Below are 22,077 nucleotides of genomic sequence, written 5' to 3'. Positions count from 1 at the left end.
AAACAAGGGTTAAGTTGGGGGTACCCTCCCCAAGCGCCTCCCCCAGGACCCAGACAGACAGAGGCGGCTCTGGGCCAGGCTGAGTCACAGTTGAGGGTTTATTGCCAGTGTTAGGAAGGATGGAGGGTTGGTGGTGGTCGGGGCGGGGGGAGTCCAGGTGGCTGGGGGTCTTGGGAGCATTTCTGACTCGACACTGCGGGGCTATGGGTTTGGACGGGCACTGCCGCCCCTCTGCCTCCCAGACAGCCCTGGGGCTGACGCCACATCCTGTCTACTGGCTAGTGCCTAAAAACTGGGGGGGGGAGGGGTCTGCTCACAGGAGGGAGTCTTAGGGGGCTCCCAGGAGTTAACCTGCACCAATAAGCCTTCCACCAAGGAAGCCAGGGAGTCCTTGTTCCTCTGGGGCAAGTCCTCAGGCCTTGTCGGGGCAGCTCCAGCTCAGACTGGGGTGTCAGGCTGGGCCATTCTGTTTCTCAGCAGCTCTGACCCCCTCCCAGCCTGGTAGAGCCTGGGGGTGGGGTGCACGTACCCCAGCTGATCTCTACCCCTCAGGCCTCGGGGTATCTGCAGTACTGGGGATCCTTCTAAACAGATAACCCTCATCCTGGGCATTTGAGCCCCTGTTTTACTCACAGACCCCGTCTCACAAGGCTCACTGTCCCTGGCAGGCTTTCCCTCGACCCCCATTTCTTGTCGCATCAAATGTGTTTTCTAGGAAGGGGTGTGGTGGTGATGGGGGACTGAGGCAAAGCCTCTCCTTTCTGGCCTCCCAGGCCAGACCAACCCCCCACCTGATAGTGAATGCACACAAACACACACACACACACGCACACACACCTTAAGGGACTCAACGCATGAGATAGGGACCACACACCTGAGCCACTGGCCTAGTGGGGGCCAGCAGTAGTGCTTCGGGGAGAGGGTCCAGCAAGGGGCTACAGGGCTCGTGGTCTCGGACTGAGGGCCATCCTGTGGGTGCCCAGGCCTGGCCCTGCCTGAGGGGACGTGCGTCTGCCTCGCCAGGTCCTCGGCAGCCTTATCTGGGCATGGGTAGAGCGTCAGCGGAGTTTGTGGGTCAGGGTGAAGGGGATGGCCCCATCCAAGCGGGGGGAGATGTGCCCCCACCCCTCCACAGATCTGCGTCTCGGAGAGTAGTGGCAGCGTGGCTCAGCGCAGCCCAGGGGAGGGGACACAGCCTTGAGCTCACAGAGCCATTGCCAGGCCGAGGAGGAGGAGGGACCGAGACCCCAAAACCACCTTCTGCCCTCAGTTCCTTCTTGCCTGCCTCTCGGGGATGCTGAGAGGAGAGAGCAGATGGAAGGAAGGGAAGCTGGGCCCGTGGCAGTGAGGAGGGGTCTGTCCTACTCCAAGCGTTGCCCTCTTCCCCTGCCAGAGGCTGGGAGGCTCCCCCAGAGCTCTCGCTGGCCTGGCTTCTGTGGGAAGGGGTCCAGGCCACCGTGGGAGACCCCAGCCCAGGGTGGGAGGTGTAAGTAGCACAAGCAGAATCTGGCCCTGGGCTGGGCCTGGGGCAGAGGCAAGGGGAACCCGCTTGCACGGGGAGGGGCCCACTGGTGCCCCCTGCCTCCCAGGCCCAGGCCCAACGCAGGCCCTCAGGGGCTCAGTGGACAGGAGGGCGAGAGGGTCCTGTGCGGATGTGGCAGGGAGGGGAAGGAGAGAGCGGACAACCAGAAGGCAGGCCTGGGGGCCTCACCTTTGGTCCAGCTCACACAACAGTCACAGGTCACGCGGGGTGGATGGAGGCACGTGCTCACGGCCACAAGCACAGACAGACAGACGTGTACGCTGAGGCCGCCCAGGGGCCCCGGCCAGCCAGTGCAGCAGGGCCTGGAGCCCGCCGCTGCCCATCTACCCTGTGTGGCTCCCCACCCGCCCAGCAGCTGACACGTGAGCCCCCCAGCCTAGGAGCCCACGACCTGGCCGGACCACGTCTCGTGGGGAGTATGTGGGGCCAACTGGGTGAGCACCACCTCCACAGCCTGGAACTTCTGGTTCTTGGGTGGGATGGGGCACATCTTGTAGGTCACCTCATCGCCTTCCACGGGCACGTACTCCCCCTCGATGCTGGTGGACGGGAGAGGGGCGTCAGCCCAGCAGCAGGCCCCACTCCCAGACACCCACTGCGGGCTGGCCTGAGGGCTGCCTCCCCTCCCTTCTCAGAACTTCAGCTAGAATCTGTAAAACGGGAACCCGAAAAGGTCCCTCCCTGTCTGTGCTGTTTGGGGATTGAGCCATGAAAGGCAAGGGAGGTCCGGAGGCCTAGAGAAGCTCAGTGCCCACCCCCCCCAGGTCTTGCCTGGCATCAGGGTTGGGGGCCAGGCCTAGATCATCTCTCCCATGTCCGCCTACCCTCCAGGCCAAAAGACCCAGGGGCTGGCCCAGTCCTCTCAGTTCCCGTGATTCAGGATCCCAGGGCTCAGCCAGTGGTTCCTGGGGCTTCCACTGCCTGGGTGTCCCCTCCCCACCTGGCTCCAGCCCTTGTCCTCCTCATGCTCCCCCCCCACACGCACCCGCAGCCCCTGTGACAGGAGGAGAAAGATGCCAGGGACCCAGACTTCAGCCAGCCAGGGGAGAGGCCTGGAGAGGCATTTCTTGAGGCCCTGCAGGGACCCTGCAGCAGGGGCCCAGCCAGGAATAGGGAGGCGGGAGGGACTCACTCAGACACGTGCACAAAGATGTCCTCGGATCCATTCTCAGGGGTGATGAAGCCATGGCCCTGTGAGCGTGAGAACTGCTTACAGACACCCTTGAACACGGGGCCAGCCGAGGCACGGGCTGTCCTGAGGTTAGAGTAGGGGGATAAGAGCTGTGACCTGGGGCCTCCCCTCGCTGGACTCCCACAGCCCCCCTGGGCCCTGCCTGCCTGCAAAGCCTGTCCCAGCGCTGGAGCTGCACACAGTAATGCTCTCTTGTGGTCCCACTGGACAATAAGGAGACTGAGGCCCAGAGAGGGGAACTGGCTCCCCGAGGGTGCACAGCAAGTGGGCCTCCTAACTCCCAGCCAGTGCCCCTCTCTGTGCACAGGACCCTTTCCTCCTGAGACGATTCAGGTTTACATGGGCTCCTGTTGTAAGATTCCTGAAGGAAGAATGCTCAGCCTAAACTCGAATCTCTCTCAAAATGGGGAGCTCACTACCTATTGAGGTCACAGTATCCTATTCACTTATGTGTCTCTTACCCACTCATTCATCATTTATTAAGCATCTGCTCTGTGCCTGGCCTTGGGTTGGACACAGGGGACAATTAGTGCTTGCCATCCAAAACCTCTCCTTTAGGGACACCGGGCTGGCTCAGTCGGTGGAGCGTGTGACTCTTGATCTTGGGGTTGTGAGTTCAAGCCCCACGTTGGGCATAGGGCTTACTTAAAACAAAAACAAAAATCTCTCCTTTGGCCAAGGCAAGTCAGTCTCCCTTGTGATTTCTCCAAATCGTCCCCCCCATGTGACCCCAGCCAGTGACCTATGCCAGAGGCCCAAGCCTGGTCTCTGTCTAGCCTGCCCACCCCTCACCAGAGGTCAGTCCCTTGCTTCCGTTTTGGTCCAGGCTGACCCATGTACCTGGAACACCCAACTTCCTTCTTCACCTACCACATCTTCCACACCCACTAGGACCTCATCCTCCCTGACGCCTGATGCTGTGTCCTCTCCCCCAACCCTGGGTGGAGGTGAATGGTGGACAAATTCCTCCTGGATTGTAGGCAGTTTATGGGTGGAGACTGTCTTATTCATCACTGGGTCCCCTGGTCAGGTGCTCAATAAATCTTAGTGGAGTGAAGAATGAATGAAGGAACACAGAAGTTACTGGAAGGTCCATACACAGCTCCTCTGTCCTTGAGTGAGGACAACAGGGGTTAGACAAGGACAGGGACAGGGCTGGAGCCCTGTCCTGGGGAAAATCACTGGAGTCTGGGCAAGGGGCAGGCACTCACGCTGAATACGTCCTGGTCCGTTTGGTGGGCAGAGGACTGGGCAGGTCCCGGGATGAGATGCCGCCTCGCTCCCAGACCCTGCTGCCCTCCCGGTGGAAGGGGAAGGTGGGCCAGACAGGAGACTTGGGGGAGTGGAGTGGGGGCACTACTGGGGGCGACGTGGGCTCTGAAGTCATGGCGGGTCCAGCAAGAGAGCCTGGTGGGCTCTCGGGCACAGGGGCCGGCGAAGAGCTTGGGCGTCCTTGCGGGCAGGGCCCGGCCTGGCCCTGCTCGGCAGCCGCACCAGCCACAGGCTCCGTCTGGAATGGGAAGAAAGAGGTACAGGTGAGTGTGGGCCAGGTTGAGCGGCTTCTGGACACGAGGCCCAAGTCTGGAGGGCTGGGCCTGCTCACCAGTCCTCACAGAGTGACTTCAGGCCACTCACGGTCCCCCCACCCTGATTCGGGGTCCTCCCCAGAAAGACAAAACAGCCCTATATCCTTGCTCTGGACTGAACTGTTCCCCCAAAAATTCATATCTGGAAGTCTTAACCCCCCAAGGTGGTGGTATTTGGAGATGGGGCCTCTGGGAAGTCATTAGGTGTAGATGAGGTTGGGGGGGGGCCCATGATGGGATTAGTGCCCTCGGAAGAAGAGACCCAGAGAGCTTGCTTCCTCTCTGCCATCTGGGGACACAGTGAAATGGGAGCTGTCTACAAAATAGGAAGAGGGCTCTCACTAGAACCAGACCAAGCTAAAACTAACCTCAAAGTCCTTCCAGCTTGAAGCTCAATTCTCTAACTCCAGGGGCCGGGGAGGTGGGATGGGGAAAGTGGTCAATGACAGTCTGGAACACAGTTTGGCACAAGTGTGAGCAGCTTCACAACCACACACCTGGGTTCGAATCTCAGCTTTGTCGCTGTACCTTGGGGACTTCAACAGTTCCAACATGGCGGGTGGGAGTGCAGCCTCTGGACCCAGGTGACCTGGGTTTCAATCCTGCCTCCTGCACCTAACTGGCTGTGCAGCCTTGGTCAACGCTCTTAACCTTTGACTCAGTTTCCTGCTCTGTAAAATGGGGATAGTGCTGGTTCTCACTTCACAGAGAGGTTGCTGTCAGGATTCAATGACCCTCTCCGTGCCAGGGCGTGGTAAGCCCTTGGGAACGTTGGTGAGTTTGCCTTAGCCCTATTTTCCTCTGCTCTGAAATGCGGTTGGGGATACTTATCATGCCAGGTTGCTGAGGAGTCACACTGATGGAGTGTGTGATCGCTTCTGGCATCTCAGAGATACCCAATGAATTGCTATCATCTATGCTCATGGATAGAAATTCCCTCATCACCTGCTCAGTGCCTGGATGACCTTGAAAAAATTCATCCTGTATTTTCCTCTACTGAGGAAGAGAACATAGTCCTCTCCCCACAAGGGTTGGGAAGTCTCGGGCCCTAAGAGACACTGCCGTGGAACCCTGCGGAGGACAGCTCAAAGTACTAAGCCAGGCTGTGGACGGAGCCTGTGGCCACAGTAGGGCCAGGCAGGACACCCGGACCAGGAGCACTCCAGCTCTGCCGTGTAGCAGCTGCCAACCTTGGGGAATAGTTCCACTGGCCTCGGTCTCCTCATCTGTATAACGGAGCTGATAAACCCTGCCTCGATCCCTCACAGGCTATGGTGAGGCTTGGCTAAGCCTGGGGAGATAAAGAAGCTCTCATAATCCACAGTCACGTAGGAGTGAGGATGACAGGGTTCTCCACCTCCTCACCCCTGTGCTTCACCACCTCACCCCCTCATCCAAAGACCCTAGTGCAGGAGGTAAATCCCTGAGCCTCAACCCTATTTCTGGCCTCCATCTTGTGCCCCAGTCCCAGCCTAGAATTTTCAGGGCAGACTTGCCCCGAAACACAGTGTGGCAAGTGCTGGGAGAGCCTCGGAGTCACACCATCCAACAGTGGGGCAGGTCTCCTGGCCGCCATTCAAGGTCACACAGCAAGTGGGATTTTTCTGGGTCAGGCTGATGAGCCAGCTCTGCCATCCCTGGGGGTGGAGAGGCAGCCTTCCTCCTCCCCAGCCTCCTGTGCCTCAACATCCCTCTCCATCCAGGAGAGCTGCCGGGGAGTGAGAATGGCCTCTCACGGCCCTTCACAGCTCCTCACAGCCCCCCCAAGCTGATGTGAGGTTTTTCTTTCTGAGCCTGCTCCAGGAGTCAAGGCCGGGTTTGGCCTTTTTATTCCCATTTTTAGAGAGAGGAAAACGCAATCACACAAGAACTTGGACTTGAACGTTCACAACGGCGTAATTCACAATAGGCCCAAAGTGGAAACAACCCAGATATCCATCAACAGAGGAGTGGACCGACAAACCGCGGTCTAGCCACAGAGTGGAATATGACTCAGCCATAAAGAGGAATGCAATCCGGAGCCCTGACACCTGCCACGGCACAGATGAGCCTGGAGACCATTACGCCGAGTGGAAGAAGCCAGCCAGTCGCAAAAAAGCACACTGCGTGATGCTATTCCAGTGAAATGTCCAGAATGGACAAGTCCACAGAGACGAAAAGGACATCCGTGGTTGCCAGGAGTTGGGGGGGAAGGGATGATGGGGAGTAAATTCTAATGGGTGCAGAGTTTCTCTCCGGGGTGATGAAAAGGTCCTGAAGTTGACCGCGGCCTTGTCGCACAATTCTGTGAGTATTCTGAAAACCCCCGACTCGTCCACCTTAAACAGTTGAATCATATGGTATGTGAGTTATATCACCAGAAAGCTGTTATCAAAAAGGAAAACAGGCAGCAAAGCTACCCAAGATGTCAGGGCCAGGAAAGCAAGAGACGTCGGGCCCCTTGGCGCGCGTCCGGGCGTCCCCACCCCACCTGGGCAGGGGTGGCAGGTGGACAGAGGCTCTGCTTCCTTCGGTCCCGGCCTGCCCACTGCACAGTTTTCCCAGAGCTGGTATTGTGCTTGGCGGTGACAGCCGGTGCTGGGAGGTCGTGGGGAGGAGGGGCAGAGGCAGCCCACAGCCGTTACCAGGGAGACGCAGCTGTGCCGGGCCCTGCTCTGGCCTCCCGGCCTCCTCGCCTCCCGGCCTCCCGACCCAAGGCCTCTTGCGGGGAAGGTGGACAGATGCATTGATTGATTACCCAGGGTTAGAGTTGAGGGCAGCAGCCCCCTTCCTTCCCCTCCCCAAAATAAGTTCCCCATAACGGACCAGGCAGCAGAAGGGAGGAGGACGGAATAAGGGCAGTGATAGGCCTTCATGCCCTCCAGCCCCGCAGGACTGGCTGCTCTGGGCTCCTTCACCCCCACCCACTCCGCCAGCTTCCTTCGAGAAGCCCACAGTTAGCCTTAGAGCAGGAGTTAGGGCTGGGGGCGCAGACAAGGCAGCCTCCGCAGGGCAGAGAGCGCTGCTCTGGGATCTCCCCCACCTCCCTCCTCTTCTGGAAAATGGGGAGTGCAAGAGCGCGTCCCCCAGAGCTCCTGGGAGGATGAAATGGGACGGAATGCTGGAAGAACAGCAGGTGCTGGGTGAGAGGTCGGCCCTCCCGGACCAGGCTGCTAAATGGGGCTGAGGGGAAAGAGGGAGTGGGCAGAAGGAGAGCCCCAGCTGGCCGGAGCCAAGCCCACCCCCAGTCTCCTCTTTCCTCTTTCCCCAAGGACTTGCCCACCCACTAGGTCCCTGCCCAGCCCCCTCCCTTTTTAATTCCTGCAGCCCCTGCTTCAGCAGCTGCTGTTATGCCTACATTTTGCAGATGAGGACACTGAGGCTCAGAGAGACTAAGTCATTCACTCAAGGCCACACAGCAATTAATGTCTGATCCAGGACTCAAGAACCAAGGTAATCTGACTCTGGAGCCCTGGGTTCAGGCCCTGCATTGCCACTGACTTGCTGTGCGAACTTGGACAGTCTTCCCCTCTCTGGGCCCTGCCAGAACCCTGGGAGAAGAGAACAAGGGGATGCAGGGCAAGCCTCTGGTTCAGGCCCTCTTCCCAGAGTGTTGCTGCAGAAAGGGACAAGTAAAGATGGGCTTTTATTGTCTGAATGCTGTACCCGGCGCAAAAGTCTTTACAGAGGCTACTCTCCATTTTGAAATCTCCCAGTTGCCCTGAAAGTTTGGAATTCCCATTGTTTCTATTTTATAGATAAGGAAACTGAGGCTCAGGGAGGTGAAGTGACTCACCCAAGGTCACACAGCAGGTGAGTGACAAGAGCCCAGATCCATCTGAAGGCAAATGGTGGGTGCTCTTCTCGTGAGGATAAATTCTGCTCCTGGTTCAGCCAAAACACGGCTGGAGTTTTTATCAAAAGAACTTTCCCTGAGAGACTAAAGGGGAAAATAAACTCCTCCAAAAGCAGAGAAACAGATGAGTGTGTAGGACGTTTGTTTCGATTCAGAGTAAAGCCCAGCCCCCAAGGGACTCGGTCCGACTGTCGGGGAGCACCTGTTGCCCAGAACGATGCCCTTCAGAACTGGCCGCCGGGGGTTCAAGGACAGGCCGGGACCATTTCTGGCTTGGGCTGGAACCCTGACTCGACAGTGACCCTCCCTTTCTGAGCCTCAGTTTCCTTATGTGTCAGATAGGGCTAATAGTTAGCACCTGTCCCGCGTGTGGGAGGGGCCGAGGAGCCGCTGTATGGACGGACGGCCCACCTGTGAGGGCGCAGCGCCCTGCCCACGCGGTCTGGCTCTGACCCTCCCGGCCAAGCTTGTCTTCATTTCCCTGCGTGAGGGCCAAACCCTGGCAATTCTGCAGACTGAAGGACCAGGGGAGGTAAAACCAGAACATCAGGACTGTTCAGAGGTAACCTGAGGTGAGGCCGTGATACAGCGTGACTCAGCCCTGTCAGCAGGTGACCATCATCCTGGTGCTGGGCCTCCTCCAATTCTCAGGTACCCCAAAAAGAATGGGGCAGGAAATGGCTGTCAGAGTCCTCTCTTGACCATGCGAATCCGTCTTGTTCGGGGCAGAGTAGGGAAAGCAAGCTGGGTCAACGCCCCCAGTGCTGTGTGATCTGGGGCAAGCCCTCAACCCTCTCTGGGCCTCACTACTCGAACCATCACTGGTCCAGACGCCTACTGAAGGTCAGTCCGACTGTCCTCTGAGGTTGTCAAAAGCACCCACGTAACTGAAAGGAAGCTGAATGCCAGGCATTGGGACAACAGGCCCGAGAGGAGACAGCCCCACTCTCCAGTGGGAGGACCAGACTGACCAGAGCACAGCATAGCATAGAGTGACAAGAGACACAGCTATCGTGTATTGATTGTTAGCCACGTGCCAGTGTTCTGCCAAGTCCCTGGCCCCATTTCCTCAGGCGGTCCCCACAACACCCCTTCGTGACAATGATCGTTATTATCCCCATTCTTCAGAAGAGTAAACTGAGGCCCAGAGAGGGAAAGAGGCTTCCTGGGTTCACACAGCTGGTCAGGAGCGGTGCTTTCTGCACCTGAGATGTTGAGGGGGGGCGGTGGGTTACAGAAAGGCCTCTGGGAGGCGGGAGGAAAGCTCCCTGACATCTCCTGCCCTCCCCTGGAGAAGGAAGAACAGGGGCGTGGAAGAACTGGGGAGTCAGGACTTGGGGTTCTATTTCTGGCTTTGTGCTGACTCAGACTATGACCTTGGGTGAATCACTTGCCAACTCTGGCAAGCCTAAAAACAACTCCCCCAATAAAAATGTCCCAGCCCCGAACCCCCAGTGTGGAGGAACAGCCGGGGGAGGAGAGGATATGGTGACTTAAAAAGGGGAAGGCCACGGGGCGCAGGATGGTGCTGGGAGGGCTTTCTGAACGTTGGGGTCTTATCTACGGTGGGTGGCCCTGGGAGCCTGAGGAAACAGCCTCAGGACCACCAGCCAGAAGCTGGCACTTCCCCAGTCCCTCCCCTCCCCCAGCCACCCAGACAGTCCTTAAAATACATCAGTGCAAGAGCTGCTCCAGCAGCTGGAGGTGACCTAATTAAACCTGGTTCTTCCCCCTCCGGCAGCGTGCGTGTGCACGTGTGTGTGCACGCGCGTGTGTATGGGGGTGAGGGGCTGCCCCAGCCAATATTTGAGCTTCATGGAGACCTTTTCACTCTCCTTGTCACATGCTCCTACTGCCCTGGGGCATGTGACAAGGCCTTTGGGCTTCCTTGGCATCAGTGAGGGTGAAGGTGCCAGGATGGGCTCCTCAAGGGCCAGGCTCACATCCCATCTCTGCCAGGCTGTGTGACCCTGAGCAAGTCACTTCCCACTCTAAGTCCCCCCAGAGAGAGGAAAGGATTGGTCAAAGTCACACTTAGAGTAGCTGAACTCAAATCAGTGTGACCCCGAAGCCCAGAGCTTTCCAGCATGCCAGCCGCCACCCCAGTGACCATCATTCCACCGGCTTTGGAGCAGGGGAGAAGCCCCCCACTACTTTCTGCTCCCTACCTTGCTGCTCTGCGTGGACACGGGTCCCAACTGCCCCAAGCCCCCGGACTTGGCTGTGCTGGTTGTGACCAGTAGACGTGAGCAGCTCAGCCAAGCCCGGAGCGCCCTCTGCTGGTGCCAATCTTGGGGACCTGCTTCCAGAACAACCAGCCTGTGGGTGTCCCCTCCCCACAGGCTAGCTGTGTAGGACCCCCTATTCCTCCCTCCAGAGCCCCTCCATGGCCAGCGGGCATCCGTGAACATTGCCAGGCCTGAGAGGGGACTCTGTGGCCCATACTGTCCCTCGGCCTTTCCCAGGCCCCTGTGCGGCCAGTTCCTGCTTAGACCTTTTTCTTGGAGTGGAGGGCAGACAGACCCAGGGGGTGGGACAGATATGGGAAATAGATGTTAGAAAGGACTTCAAGGAAATGTGAGGGTAGGCGGAGGGAGTCTGGGTGAAGGAAATATCCAGAATTTGGAGGGCCCAGAGGCCTCTGGAATGGAGTCAGTTTTGGGGACAAAAACTGGCTCCCCATCCTCCAGGGGGCCGGAGACTGCCCCTCCCCATCGAGAGGCCTCTTCTGGAGCACATCCAGGTGGGCACGGTGCCAGGCCCTCAGAGAGGTTGCCCACCCTCCACCCGGGCGCACTTCCTCCTCCCCTCCCCCAGCCCCAGCGGATGCAGCAGTTCACACTCTGTATTTATTATTGTTCTCACTCAGCGCCCCTCCCCTCTCCCTGGGAAGAGGCTGCAGGCTGGCAGCTTGGCAGGAACCTGCTGTCTCCCTTTCGGGGGCCAGCATCACCCCTTATCTCTGCCTGGACTCCTTGTGCCCGGGGAAGGCCCCTCAAGGACTTGGGGCTAGCCCACGCTGCCCCGAGTCCCTGCATCCCTGCATCCAGCAGCTGGGGGCCAGCAGCCTAGCCCGCCCCCTGCCCCCGGGGCTGCACCCTGGCAAGGGGGGAGGTCAGAGCGAGACCAGCAAGCAGGGGAGAGGAGTGGCCTCAGGAGAGGCGAGAGCTCTGGGTAGGGGTGGCTCTGAGGCAAAGATAATTACATGGAGCCACCACTCCAAGCCAATTAACACAATTATCCCCATCGCGTTGGGGACGAAACAGAGTCAGGACAAGACAGCTGCTCCAGGTCCAACTATCTGCCTGCCCTAGATGGTCCCTCCCCAGCCCCAGCCCCAAATTCCAGGGGGACAGACCCACATGCTCCCTGCTGCATTCTCCTTTTGGCATCTGGTAGGAGCACGATTATTCGTTCCCCAGTCATTTCTCTTCCCCTGGTTCCCAGACAGGAGGTTGGGGCTTGGCAGGTGTCTGCTATTCTCTGCCTCTTGAGCCAGACACAAGTCCCAGACACACACACACACACACACACACACACACACACACACACACGCTCTCACAGGGAGCCACACGGCCTCAGCTTCCCTTGGGGGCCAGGAGGAGGGACGGAGGGAGGGAGGGAGGGGAGGAGGGAGGACAGGGTGGGCTCATCCACATCCCCTCCTACACCCCCCTCTGTAAACTGAATGGGGCTGGGCCAGCCCCAGGGGAGGGACCCACCTTCCCAGCCCCGGGGCGTCCTACCTCCCTGCTTTGCCCCTGCCAAGCTGCTGTGCCCTCGCCGCCCCGTCCTGACCCTTACCTCTCCCCGGCTGCCGAGGTCCAGGCTCCGGCTCCCGCAGCCGCCCTCAGCACTCCGCCTCTCCCCGGCTCGGAGCTGGCCAGCAGGGGATGGTCTGAAGGATGTGTTGTGGGTACGACTCTGTGTGTGTGTGTGTGTGTGTGTGTGTGTGTGTGTGAGCATGCGGCACCTCGAGCCCCTCACTCACTCACTCACACACGCCCTCCTCCTGACGTCAGGAAGAGCAGGAGGGAGGGACTGCGATGAGAATTTGTACTCCCTGCTTAAAGGGACACGGGGCCCTGTTGCCTCTGGGCCAGACAGCGCCTCCGGAGTCCGGCACAGGCTGGGTGAGAGAGTTAGCTGCGTCTCTCGGGGCCCTAAAGCTTCTTTTTTTGGAAAGTGGCTTTTATTGCCAGGCCAGGGTATAATTTGCCCTGCCAGGTGGGAGTAGCCGCTGAGGAATGCAGGGGAAGAGAAGCTGGGACAGCCTGCATTCCTGGCAATTAGAGAGCTAGTGAGTGGGAGTGCGTGTGCGTGTGTGTGTGTGTGTGTGTGTGTGTGTGTGTATGTGTACGCGCGTCTACTTGGGGCCACGGGATAGAGGGGGGTAAGTCTGGGAGAACAGAGGTCTCAGCAGAGAGGAGCCCTCTCTGAGGGGGCTCCAGACAAGGGCGGGGAGAGCCCAGTTTCCAGGGACTCTCAGACCTTCCTCTACCCGCTGGATCCTCAGAGTGTCCCCCGGCCTCCATTAGCACCAACACTGTGCTCAGGTCTATCCCTCGCTCGGCGGAGATCCTTGTGAGTACATGAACGTGGGCAATCGCAGGCGCTCATCTCCTTCTCTGGCCCACAGTAGAAGATATTTCTATTGAATTGAATTGAATTGAATTGAGAAGCCCCGTAGGGAGTGATAAGCTTGCTACACACCCACACCCCCCAACACATACCCCCCCACACACGCTCACCCCCCCCCACACACACACACACATGCTCCAGGCCGGACAGCCCCCGCCCCCTTCCCAGTGCCCTGGTTTCCACATCAGAGAGGCCCTGGGTGTGAATCTCCGCTCCATCACTCCCAGGCTGTGCGCACTTGGGAAATCTTTTACTGACGCTGATCCTTCACAGCCTCTCTGTAAAGGAGGTAAGAAGGCCCTTTCTGAGCCGCTGTCGGTGTTTCCAGAACAGTCCGTAGCTAAGCCTCAGGCCCCGCTAGAGAGGCCGCCACAAAGGGGTATCTCTTCCTCCCCATCCTTTCTCCTCGGCCTCAGCTTGGAAAGAAGGAAGGCTTTCCCGCCTATAATCCTTAGCACTCCTGACGCAGGCTGGCATTTTCAACAGAAGCTTTATTAAAATTAAAAGGAGGAGGGAGTCAAAAGGGAAATGATCGAGAAAAATGCAAATAATAACAACAGCTAGTAAGATACACTGAGGACTCCCGGGCCGTGGGGCAGTAAGCTTTGCCATCATTCAAGGCCCACAACGATCCAGCAATTTATTATCATCACCCCTATTTTGCTGGCCAGGACATAAGGCTCAGGTAGGAGGAGGGAATTGCCCGTGTTCATTGTCTGGTTAGAAGGATATTTGAACCCAGGGCCCTCCAATGCCACCACATATCCCTGCCCTTCCAGAATCTCCCAGAACAATCAGGCTCAGGCAGTCTAGGTTTCTGATCCTACACAAGAGATGGGGAACCTTGTTGCCCATTGTCACCTGAGGCCTGGAGTTCAGATTCTATTCCACCTGCTAGACTGAGGACCCCGCCCAGAGGAACCTCAACTCGCTTAAACCCTTCTCTTCTTTCTTTTGTCTTCCTCTCTTCCAAAGATAATCATAGTTTTCAAAGTGCCCGCACGGGCTTCAGCTCACCTGCTGCTTATAACAACTCTGTGAGGTTTACCTGGATGAGAAAATGGGCTGGGAGAGATGGGGGACCTCATGGAGTCACCCAGCTCGGAAGTGACAGAGTGACGGAACAGGGGCCTGGACCCATGGTTCTCACGCTCCAGGAGAAGGGCTGGGGCTGGGGTCATGGCTGCGATCTCCCGTGCCCACCACCCACTGTCCCTTCTGCGGGGAAACAGCCCCCATGCTTTCATCTGGGGAACGCCCTCTCCTCTCTCCTGAGCCACAGGACCCCTGGCGGCCCATCAGAACCAGAGTCAGGAATTGGGTTGGAACATCGATGCCAAGGCCGGCTCTTCTCCCCATGGGTCCTGAGTTGGCAGAGCTTTGGCCGTGGGCTGTTGGTGGCCGAGCTATGGACTACAAGCCAATGGGCCACCAGCGGGGAGTAGCCAGGGAGGACTTTTCTGAGGTGATGATGTTTGAGCTGAGCCCCAAGTGACAAGAAGGAGCCAGACTTGCCAGAATCCAGAGAGAAGACACTGTGGGAAGAGGGAATGGTTGGTCGGAAGGTCCCCGGATGGGTGAGAGCTTCGGAGTGCCTGAGGAATAGGAAGGAGGCTGGTGTGGCCGGAGCGGGGGGAGGGAATGGAGGGGGAGGATATCCAGGCTACGTGTGAGAGGCCAAGGCCTGGTCTGCCGTGGACAAGGCCAAGGCAAGGGCCACGGGCCTGACCCTCACTTCGTGTCCGGCCTTTCTTGGAGGCCCCACCCGCCGGCTGGTGGACATGTGTGGAGGCTGCCAGGCAGCCCAAGAGCTGTGAATGAAGGAGGCTGGGCCGAGGTTTGAAGTAGTGTTATGATTATTCTCTACAACGAGGAGAGGGCACAGCTGTTCATTCAGGAAATGAGCGGCCCGTGGCACCACCCACCCACCCACCAGCAGCTGAGTAACAAAGAAATTGTCTGCATGAAACCAGGGGTTCTGCCGCCGAGGCTATTTTTGTGAAAGGCTGAGAACTCAAAAAGCTCATCTCCTCGAAAGCCTTCCTCACCTCAGAGAATCTGAAGAGGTGAGTAAGAGCAGAGTAGCCCCTGAGTCCTACTGATTCCATCTGAATCCTGATTCCCACCCTGTTGCCTACTGTCCCCCCACCCTTGGGGGCCAGGCCTGGGACTACCTGGCCTTGAATCCATGTAATGCTTTAAGATGCAAACATCCTTAAGACGTCAGTGCCATCCGTTGGACAGATGTGGAAACTCAGGCACAGAGAGGTTAAGAAACTTGCCCGACATCACACAGCTGGTGAGAACTCGGGAGTTCTGGCGTCATTACCGTCTTATTCTTTCTGCCACGCCACACGGTCTTTGAGATGTCTTTTCGGTTCCCTGCATGCCCGTCTCCTGGGCCGTGGGAAGATCCTCTTCTGCAGCTTTGACCACGTCATTCGTTCATTCCGTCAAACCTTTGACAAATACTTACTGACTCCTCAGATGGTCTAGGCTGGAACCCAGCAGTGAACCAGACAGATACACACGTTGAGTTTATAAGGCTCATGTCCTGTCTAGGAAGAGACATGGTACCAAGGATGCAAACGAATAAATGTATGAATGCGATTTATGAAGACAGCACACCAGCGGGGTGGGAAGAAGGAGCCGGGCAGGGCTGAGTCCACCTGCTGAGGGCTGAGAGAGGCCACTTTGAGAAGGGGCCCTTGTAAGCTGATCCCCAAGGGTGAGAAGGAGCCAGCCTTGTAAAAAGTAGGGGAAGAGTGTTTCCCAAAGAGGGAACAGCATGGGTGAACTCCCAGAGGCAGGAAAGGACGCTGTATGTTCCAAAGGTCACTGATGTGACTGGACGAGGAAGCAAGAGGAGGGCCGGGGTCACATTGTGTAGGGTTGGGGGGGGACCTGGCAAGAGGCCTGCTTCTCATCTGAAATGAGATAGGAAGGCATGAGATGCTCCTGCCTCCAGACAGTATCCCTGGTGGCCTCACAGCCTCATCCTGGGTAATGATCAACGCAGGCGGGAGACTGAGGAAGATGGAGGGGTCCCCTGGCCCTGGCCCCAGGGCTGGAGATTACCCTCTGGCCTGTGGGTGAGGGTCTCCTGGTGCTTAAATCCCCTCAAGTCATTGAAAAGTGCTCTCTATCATAGGGTAAGGGGTCCCTCCCACAGCTGGCCCCCTCTGCACCCTGCCCTGAGGCCCTGGGGCTGGAGCAGCCAGGCTGACCCCCAGCGAACCCAGGGCTGGGATGGGCTGTGAGCCAGGCCTGCCTCACACATCCATTCCTGAACACCCTGAGGCTTCTTAACATTTAGGCTCACCTCCATCTGAATCTTCTGAGTGAGGCCGTCCCTGACTGCCCTAGCTAGAGTGCTAGTCACTCACTGTCACAGTATTCATGTGACCTTTCTCCATAGCAATGCCTGGAATGATCTCCCCTCTCTGGAACACAAGCCCCCAGAGCAGGGCCTCATGCACAACCGCCCCCAACAAATACCTGTTGACCTTTTGCACTTTGCTTTTGGCTCAAGCCAGAACAGAGAGCAACAGACCAGGAGGCTCTGTTTTTAGGTCCCTTCTAGAATCACTATTCCCAGTGGTACTTCAGCTGTGCTTTTGGTCTCCATGGAAGAACTTTTTTTTTTTTTTTGAGAGTTTATTTTTAAGTAATCTCTACACCCAACGTGGGGCTCGAACCCACAACCCCAAGATCAAGAGTTGCATGCTCTTCCGACTGAGCCAGCCAGGTGCCGCCATGGAAGGACATTTTACAAAGTGCCCAAATAAGAATCGTTCCTGGGCCCGTTCAGACAGACCTTCAAGGGCCTGGTGCTGCTCCTCAGAGCTTCCATTCCTAAGAACCCAGAGGGAGGTCTCTGGGGCTCAGAATTGAGACAATCTGGACTTACTGACACCTGGTTGGTTTCCATATTGTAATTGAAAATGTTTTCCTCTTGGCTGTGGATGCTGGAAAGCTCAGAGCCAAATCCCTCCACCATCAGCAAGCTTCCAGACCACGGTGGAGGGGCGGGGGGGGCGCGGGGAGGAGTCCCAGGGCTAATCTTTTCTTTCCTTCCTTCTTTCATTCAATAATCCAACAAATATTTGTCCTGAACTGATTGTCCACCTTTCTAGGTAGTGGGGAGTCGACAGTGAACAAAACAGATGAAATGCCTGTCTTCATGGAGCTTACAGTCAGGAAGAGGGAGGGGGCAATAGAATAACCTCATAAAGCAGGTCATGTGCTGTGGGAAACTGGTAAGTGGGGTAGGGAGTGGGGGCTGGTGGCTGGGTGGTTTGAGATTTAAAATGGGGGGCTCTGGGTGGGGGGTCAGGAAAAGCCTCATGGAGGTGTCACTAAAGCAAGGGTCTGCAGGAGGTGAGGACTGAAGACAGGAGGGTGGGGACGGGAGACTGTTCTGGGGAGAGGCAGAGGCCCCAGTGGGGAGTGTGTCTGGGGTGTCAGAAACAGCCACTGGGCACAGCAGTGGGACATGCGGTCACAGGGGTGAGGGGCAGAGGACCCCGAGGGCTGTGAAGGACGTCCTAAGGCCTGGCTTTTATGAGATGGATCATTGCAGGGTCCAGAGAGGAGGGTTGAGAATTTCTGATCGGCATTTTAACAGTGTCTCTCCCGCTTCTGTTTTGAGCAGAGACGGTGGGGCGTGAGGCCAGGACAAGGAAACCAGGGTGGAGGCTGAAGCAAAGGCCCAGGTGAGGAGTGGGGAGTGAGGGGTGCAGGGTGAGGGTGGCTGGGCCCCAAGAGTTGCAGTGGGGGTGAGCAGGAGGGTTGGACTCTGTTTGCATCGGAGGTAGAAACAATAGGATTTGTTCACAGTTGCGGAGGGGAGGGGGTGAGAGACAATGAAACATAATCCCCATGTTTGGGCCTGAGCGACCTAAGAATGGAGGAGTCATTTTCTAAGATGGGAAGACTGGGGCGGGGGTAGGTTGGCAGGAGAGACATGACCAAGAGTTCCACTCTGGCCCAGACTAAACTCGAGTAGCTGAACAGGGACATGGAGCGGGCAGGGGGTGAATCTGGCGCTCGGGGAGAGGGCCACGAGGGAGCCATGGGAGAGCCTCCGTGGCAAGGTGCTGGTCACCGCCCCGAGGCCCCATGACAGCACCGGGCATGCACGGAGATGCGGAAATGGCACAAAGTGGGCCCGGGACCCGCCAGCTTTTAGAGACGGGAGGAGGACCCGGGTGAGCGCCGTCCCCTGGAAGCCAAACAGAAGGAGTGTGTGCAGGACGAAGGAGGGCCCGCGGCTGCTGAGCACTGACAATTAGCACTGCATTGGGCAACGTGGAGGCCACTGGTGAACCGAAGAAAGTGGTGTGGGCTGCGTGGCGGGGCCAGAACCGGACCACAACAGGTTGAAGAGAGGACAAGAAGAGGAGATTTGGAGACCACAAGCTCTGACGGCACCTTCGAGCAGTTTTGCCAGTAAAGGGAGCAGAAAATGGGCCACTAGCCGGAGGGCCAAGAGAGGGGTGTTTTTAAGACGTAAAAAATCTTAATTGCTTTTTAAATTTAAATTTAAATTCTGAATAGGTAAGATATTCCCATGATCCTAATTATCAAAGATTCCAGAGGGCGTTTGGTAATCTCCCCCCCTTCCCCACTCCCGCACCCTCAGCCATTCTGTTCCTCACCCTGCGGTCCCCCCATGTAATCAGATGCTTGTCAACAGAGTATTATTTTTCCCCTTTTCCCACAAATGGTAACATCCATACATACTGCGCTGTGCCTTGTGTTTTTATACTTAATGTATCCTGAATATCATTCCACAGCAATACACAAAGAGCGTTCTCGTCCTTTTTTTTTATGCCTTCATATTATTTCTTTCTGTGAGGCACCATATATAGTTTTTATCCAGTCCTCCATGATGGACAATCATTTGAGATCAGTTCTATTATTATCTCTGCTTTACAGAGAGACAGCCGAGGCACTGAGAAGTTCTCTGGCTTTAGCATGCTGTGGCGTGGGAACTCCATGCCCTTAACCACTCACTGGACTCTCCTCCTCCTCCTGGGTTAGCTTCCAACCCTGTTTCTCCCTCACTCCTCCACTTAACAATTATTTTGCTATCCTTTTGTTCGCTCAAATAACACATATTTACAAGCCCTGACCATGTGCCAGACACAGGGCTAGGCCCAGAGGATGTGGAGGGACATGGCAGAGAAGTCCACTGCCGTCGAGGAGCTTACAAACTGCCTTTGTGTGTTTTTGTAAGCCACCTCAAATCTTCCATGGAACAACGCAGAGAATTAACAAAGAAGCCCAGTCCCTGTTTTTCCTAATGAGGAAACCAAACGTGCCAACAAATCACTGTTGCAGTCGTGTGAGCTGAATACCATAAAAGAAGCCTGGGAACCCAAAACACTAACTCTGCAATGCGGGCCCCATCCCCTCAGCCTGGCCCTCCTCCAGTTTCCCGTCTCAATGAAAGGCCCACTACCCAGCCAGGGCCCAAAGCCCTCCTGCCTTTGGCTCCTCCCACTTCTGTCCCTAGGTCACCCACCCTATCCCTGAGACCACCCCCTGGAGACCTCTGGACTCTGCCCAGCTTCACGCTCCATGGCTACCAGCCTTACTCAGGCCTTCTCTTACAGGAGCCACCCAATAACTTCTTCCCTGGTCTTCACGTTTCCACCCCAGCCCCTTCCCACCCACTGTCCATCCCACTGATGCGTCACTGTGTCATTCCCCTGTTCTTACCATCTAAGGCTTCCTTTTGCCGTCCTTGGGTTAATAATGTCCTGGCACAGCCCAGTGGTTAGGATCATGGGCTCTGGAGCCTGAATCCCAGCTCTGCCAGTCATTAGCTGTGTGACCTTGAGCGACCTACTTAACCTCTTTCTGCCTTAGATGAGGCAAAATGAGATAATGAGATAAATGAAAATGAGATAAATCAGGTAATGGTAATTATAGACCCTACTATATAGCTGTTGTGAGGATTAAATTATAATGATAAGGCCCTTGTGATCTGGACCCTGCTGAGGTCTCCAATCTCACGGTTTTTATCTCCCTATAAATCAGCTGAAATACTTTTAATTTCCTGAGAGCATCAAATTCTATCTCTCTCTCCCTCTTCCCTGCAATCCCTCTGAGCTGAAGCGGGGCCCAGGGCTCAGTTCTTCCCACTGGATCTCCAAAGCTGGGCACACAGTATGTTGAGTGAATGAATGAATGGGGTAGGCATTGTGTTTGGGTTCTGATGGATGAGTAGGAGTTCTCCAGGTAAACAAGTGTTTGAGGAAGGACTAAAAGAACTTGCTCCATCCCAGTGCTTGGAAACAGAAGGAAGGTAAGACTGGAGAGAAAGGCTGCATTCGGTCCAGACCTTTCCATGTAGGCAGAGGATATTCATGAAGGGAAGGTTTTCCTGACAGTGTGAGAGTCACTTAAGGAGAGACCGAGGCCAGAAGCCAGGGGTGTGGCTAAGCTCCAGCAGAGCAATGGAAGGGCCTGAACCAGGGCAGTAGCAGTGGGAATGCAATGAAGACGGAGGTTTGAGAGACTGAGGAAAAGACTCATCTCCTCAATACTTTCCCTGAATGCCTCCTAGAAATATATTAGGGGATCATGGGACTAAAGAGCTGAAGTAGCATTTCCCCCTATCTTCAAGTAGCTCAAATCCTAGGAGAAGCAGACAGACCTAAAAATAAAAATATGGATGCAGAGAAGGCCAAATTAAGTATCACTGCACCAGCCTCACGCAGATACCGCCACATGTGTAAAATCTGCAAAGTGAAGCACCATGCATTTCCGAGTGCCTCTCTCATCCACCCCAAGGCTTTTTTTAAGTTCTCAAATTTTTATTTTTTTTTTTTATTTTATTTGGTTTAAACACAAGCCAGTGTATTTCCACAGCCCACCAACTTTTAGAGGCAGTGTAGAGGTTTAGATGGGCGCGCTTCTACCACTTAGCAGCCTGTGATCTCCGACAAGCTACTGAATTGTCTTAGCCCAAGCCCATGTTACCTATCATATGAAGATGAGTGGGAATGGCAGGGGTGGCAGGGGAAAGAACAAACTGGGGCTGGAGGTGTGGGTAGAGGCAAGATCCTTTTTTTTTTAAAGATTTTATTTATTTATTTGACAGAGAGAGGGAACACAAGCAGGGGGAGGGGGAGAGGGAGAAGCAGGCTTCCTGCTGAGCAGGGAGCCCAATGTGGGGCTCCATCCCAGGACCCTGGGATCATGACCTGAGCCCAAGGCGGACGCTTAACGACTGAGCCACCCAGGCGCCCCCCCCCCTTTTTTTTTAAGATTTTATTTTAGAGGCAAGACCCTGCAGGGCCTTGTGAGCTACCATAAAGATTTTGGACTTATTTATTTATTTTAAAGATATTTATTTATTATTTGAGAGAGAGAGAGAGAAAGCGCGCACCAGCAGGACCAGAGAGAGGGGGAGGAGAGGGACAAGCGGACTCCCGGATAAGCAACACAGGGCTCTATCCCAGGACCCTGAGATCATGACCTGAGCTGAAGTCAGTTGCTTAAGTGACTGAGCCACCCAGGCGCCCCAATTTATTTATTTATTTATTTATTTATTTATTTATTTATTTATTTATTTATTTTAAGTAATCTCTACACCCAAGGTGTAGGCTTGAACTCACAATCTAGAGATCGAGTCGCAGGCTCCACGGACTGAGCCAGCCAGGCGCCTCAAAGTTTCGGACTTTTATTATTAGTTTAGTGGGAAGCTACTGAGGTTGTTTTTGGGTCCCAACTTATTATCACTTTTCAATTGAGATGTAATCTGCCTACAATTAAATGCAAAGATCTCAACTATAGAGTTTAATGCGGTTTTTAAAAAGATTTTATTTTTAAGTAACCTCTGTACCCAGCGTGGGGCTTGAACTCACAACCCTGCTATCAAGGGTTGCATGCCCTACCGACTGGGCCAGCCAGGCACCCCTGACAGTTGCATACATCTGTGTAACCCACCCCCTCGAAGAAGATACGAAACATTTCTATCAGGTCCCGCCTGCCCCTTTCCAGTTAATTCTCCCGCCTCCAGGGTACTGAGGGGTCTAAGCATCCTGTGCCGGCTTTTGAGAGGATCCCTCCGGCTGCGGCGCAGAGCACGACGTGAGACCCGGAAGAAGAGAGGAGAGCACTGGCCAAGCCGGTGAAGTCTGGAACGCACCGAGGTCGCCTAGCAACCAGAAAGCGCGGTCGGAGGGTTGACGGCTCCGCCCCGGCGGAAGGGGAGGCCCCGCCCCGCCCCGCCCCCGCGCCGCGTCGGGGGGCGGGCAAAGGCTTC

General features: G+C 56.0%; 1 protein-coding gene and 1 long non-coding RNA gene across 5 annotated transcripts; one reads left to right on the top strand and one right to left on the bottom strand.

The window, feature by feature from the left end:
* Positions 1-80: 80 nt before the first annotated feature.
* On the bottom strand, positions 81-12,230 carry CSDC2 (cold shock domain containing C2). 2 transcript variants are annotated; one of them, XM_036072636.2, is made up of 4 exons: positions 11,961-12,230; positions 3,947-4,245; positions 2,676-2,798; positions 81-2,082 (listed from the first exon to the last, which is right to left on the bottom strand). In XM_036072636.2, the coding sequence occupies exons 1-4, from the start codon at positions 12,120-12,122 to the stop codon at positions 1,920-1,922; spliced, it is 747 nt and encodes a 248-aa protein (XP_035928529.1). In that variant the 5' UTR covers positions 12,123-12,230; the 3' UTR covers positions 81-1,919. The 2 variants fall into 2 exon arrangements, with proteins under 2 accessions (XP_035928529.1, XP_035928532.1); XM_036072639.2 differs by lacking the exon at positions 11,961-12,230 and adding an exon at positions 10,325-10,388.
* A 2,544-nt stretch (positions 12,231-14,774) lies between these two features.
* LOC118523187 (uncharacterized) lies at positions 14,775-22,017 on the top strand. Of its 3 annotated transcripts, none has more exons than XR_013449352.1 (4): positions 14,775-14,863; positions 16,934-17,056; positions 17,452-17,512; positions 21,832-22,017. It is a non-coding gene; the product is annotated as an uncharacterized LOC118523187 (long non-coding RNA). The 3 variants fall into 3 exon arrangements; XR_004910976.2 differs by lacking the exon at positions 21,832-22,017 and adding an exon at positions 17,926-18,590; XR_013449353.1 differs by lacking the exon at positions 21,832-22,017 and adding an exon at positions 17,926-18,590 and having other exon boundaries at positions 14,775-14,867; positions 16,938-17,056.
* Positions 22,018-22,077: the final 60 nt, after the last annotated feature.

The sequence above is a fragment of the Halichoerus grypus genome, chromosome 6, assembly GCF_964656455.1.
Source record: "Halichoerus grypus chromosome 6, mHalGry1.hap1.1, whole genome shotgun sequence".
NCBI lineage: Eukaryota > Metazoa > Chordata > Mammalia > Carnivora > Phocidae > Halichoerus > Halichoerus grypus.
The sequence above is the reverse complement of the archived record's forward strand: the minus strand, read 5'-3'. Positions and strand labels throughout refer to the sequence as shown.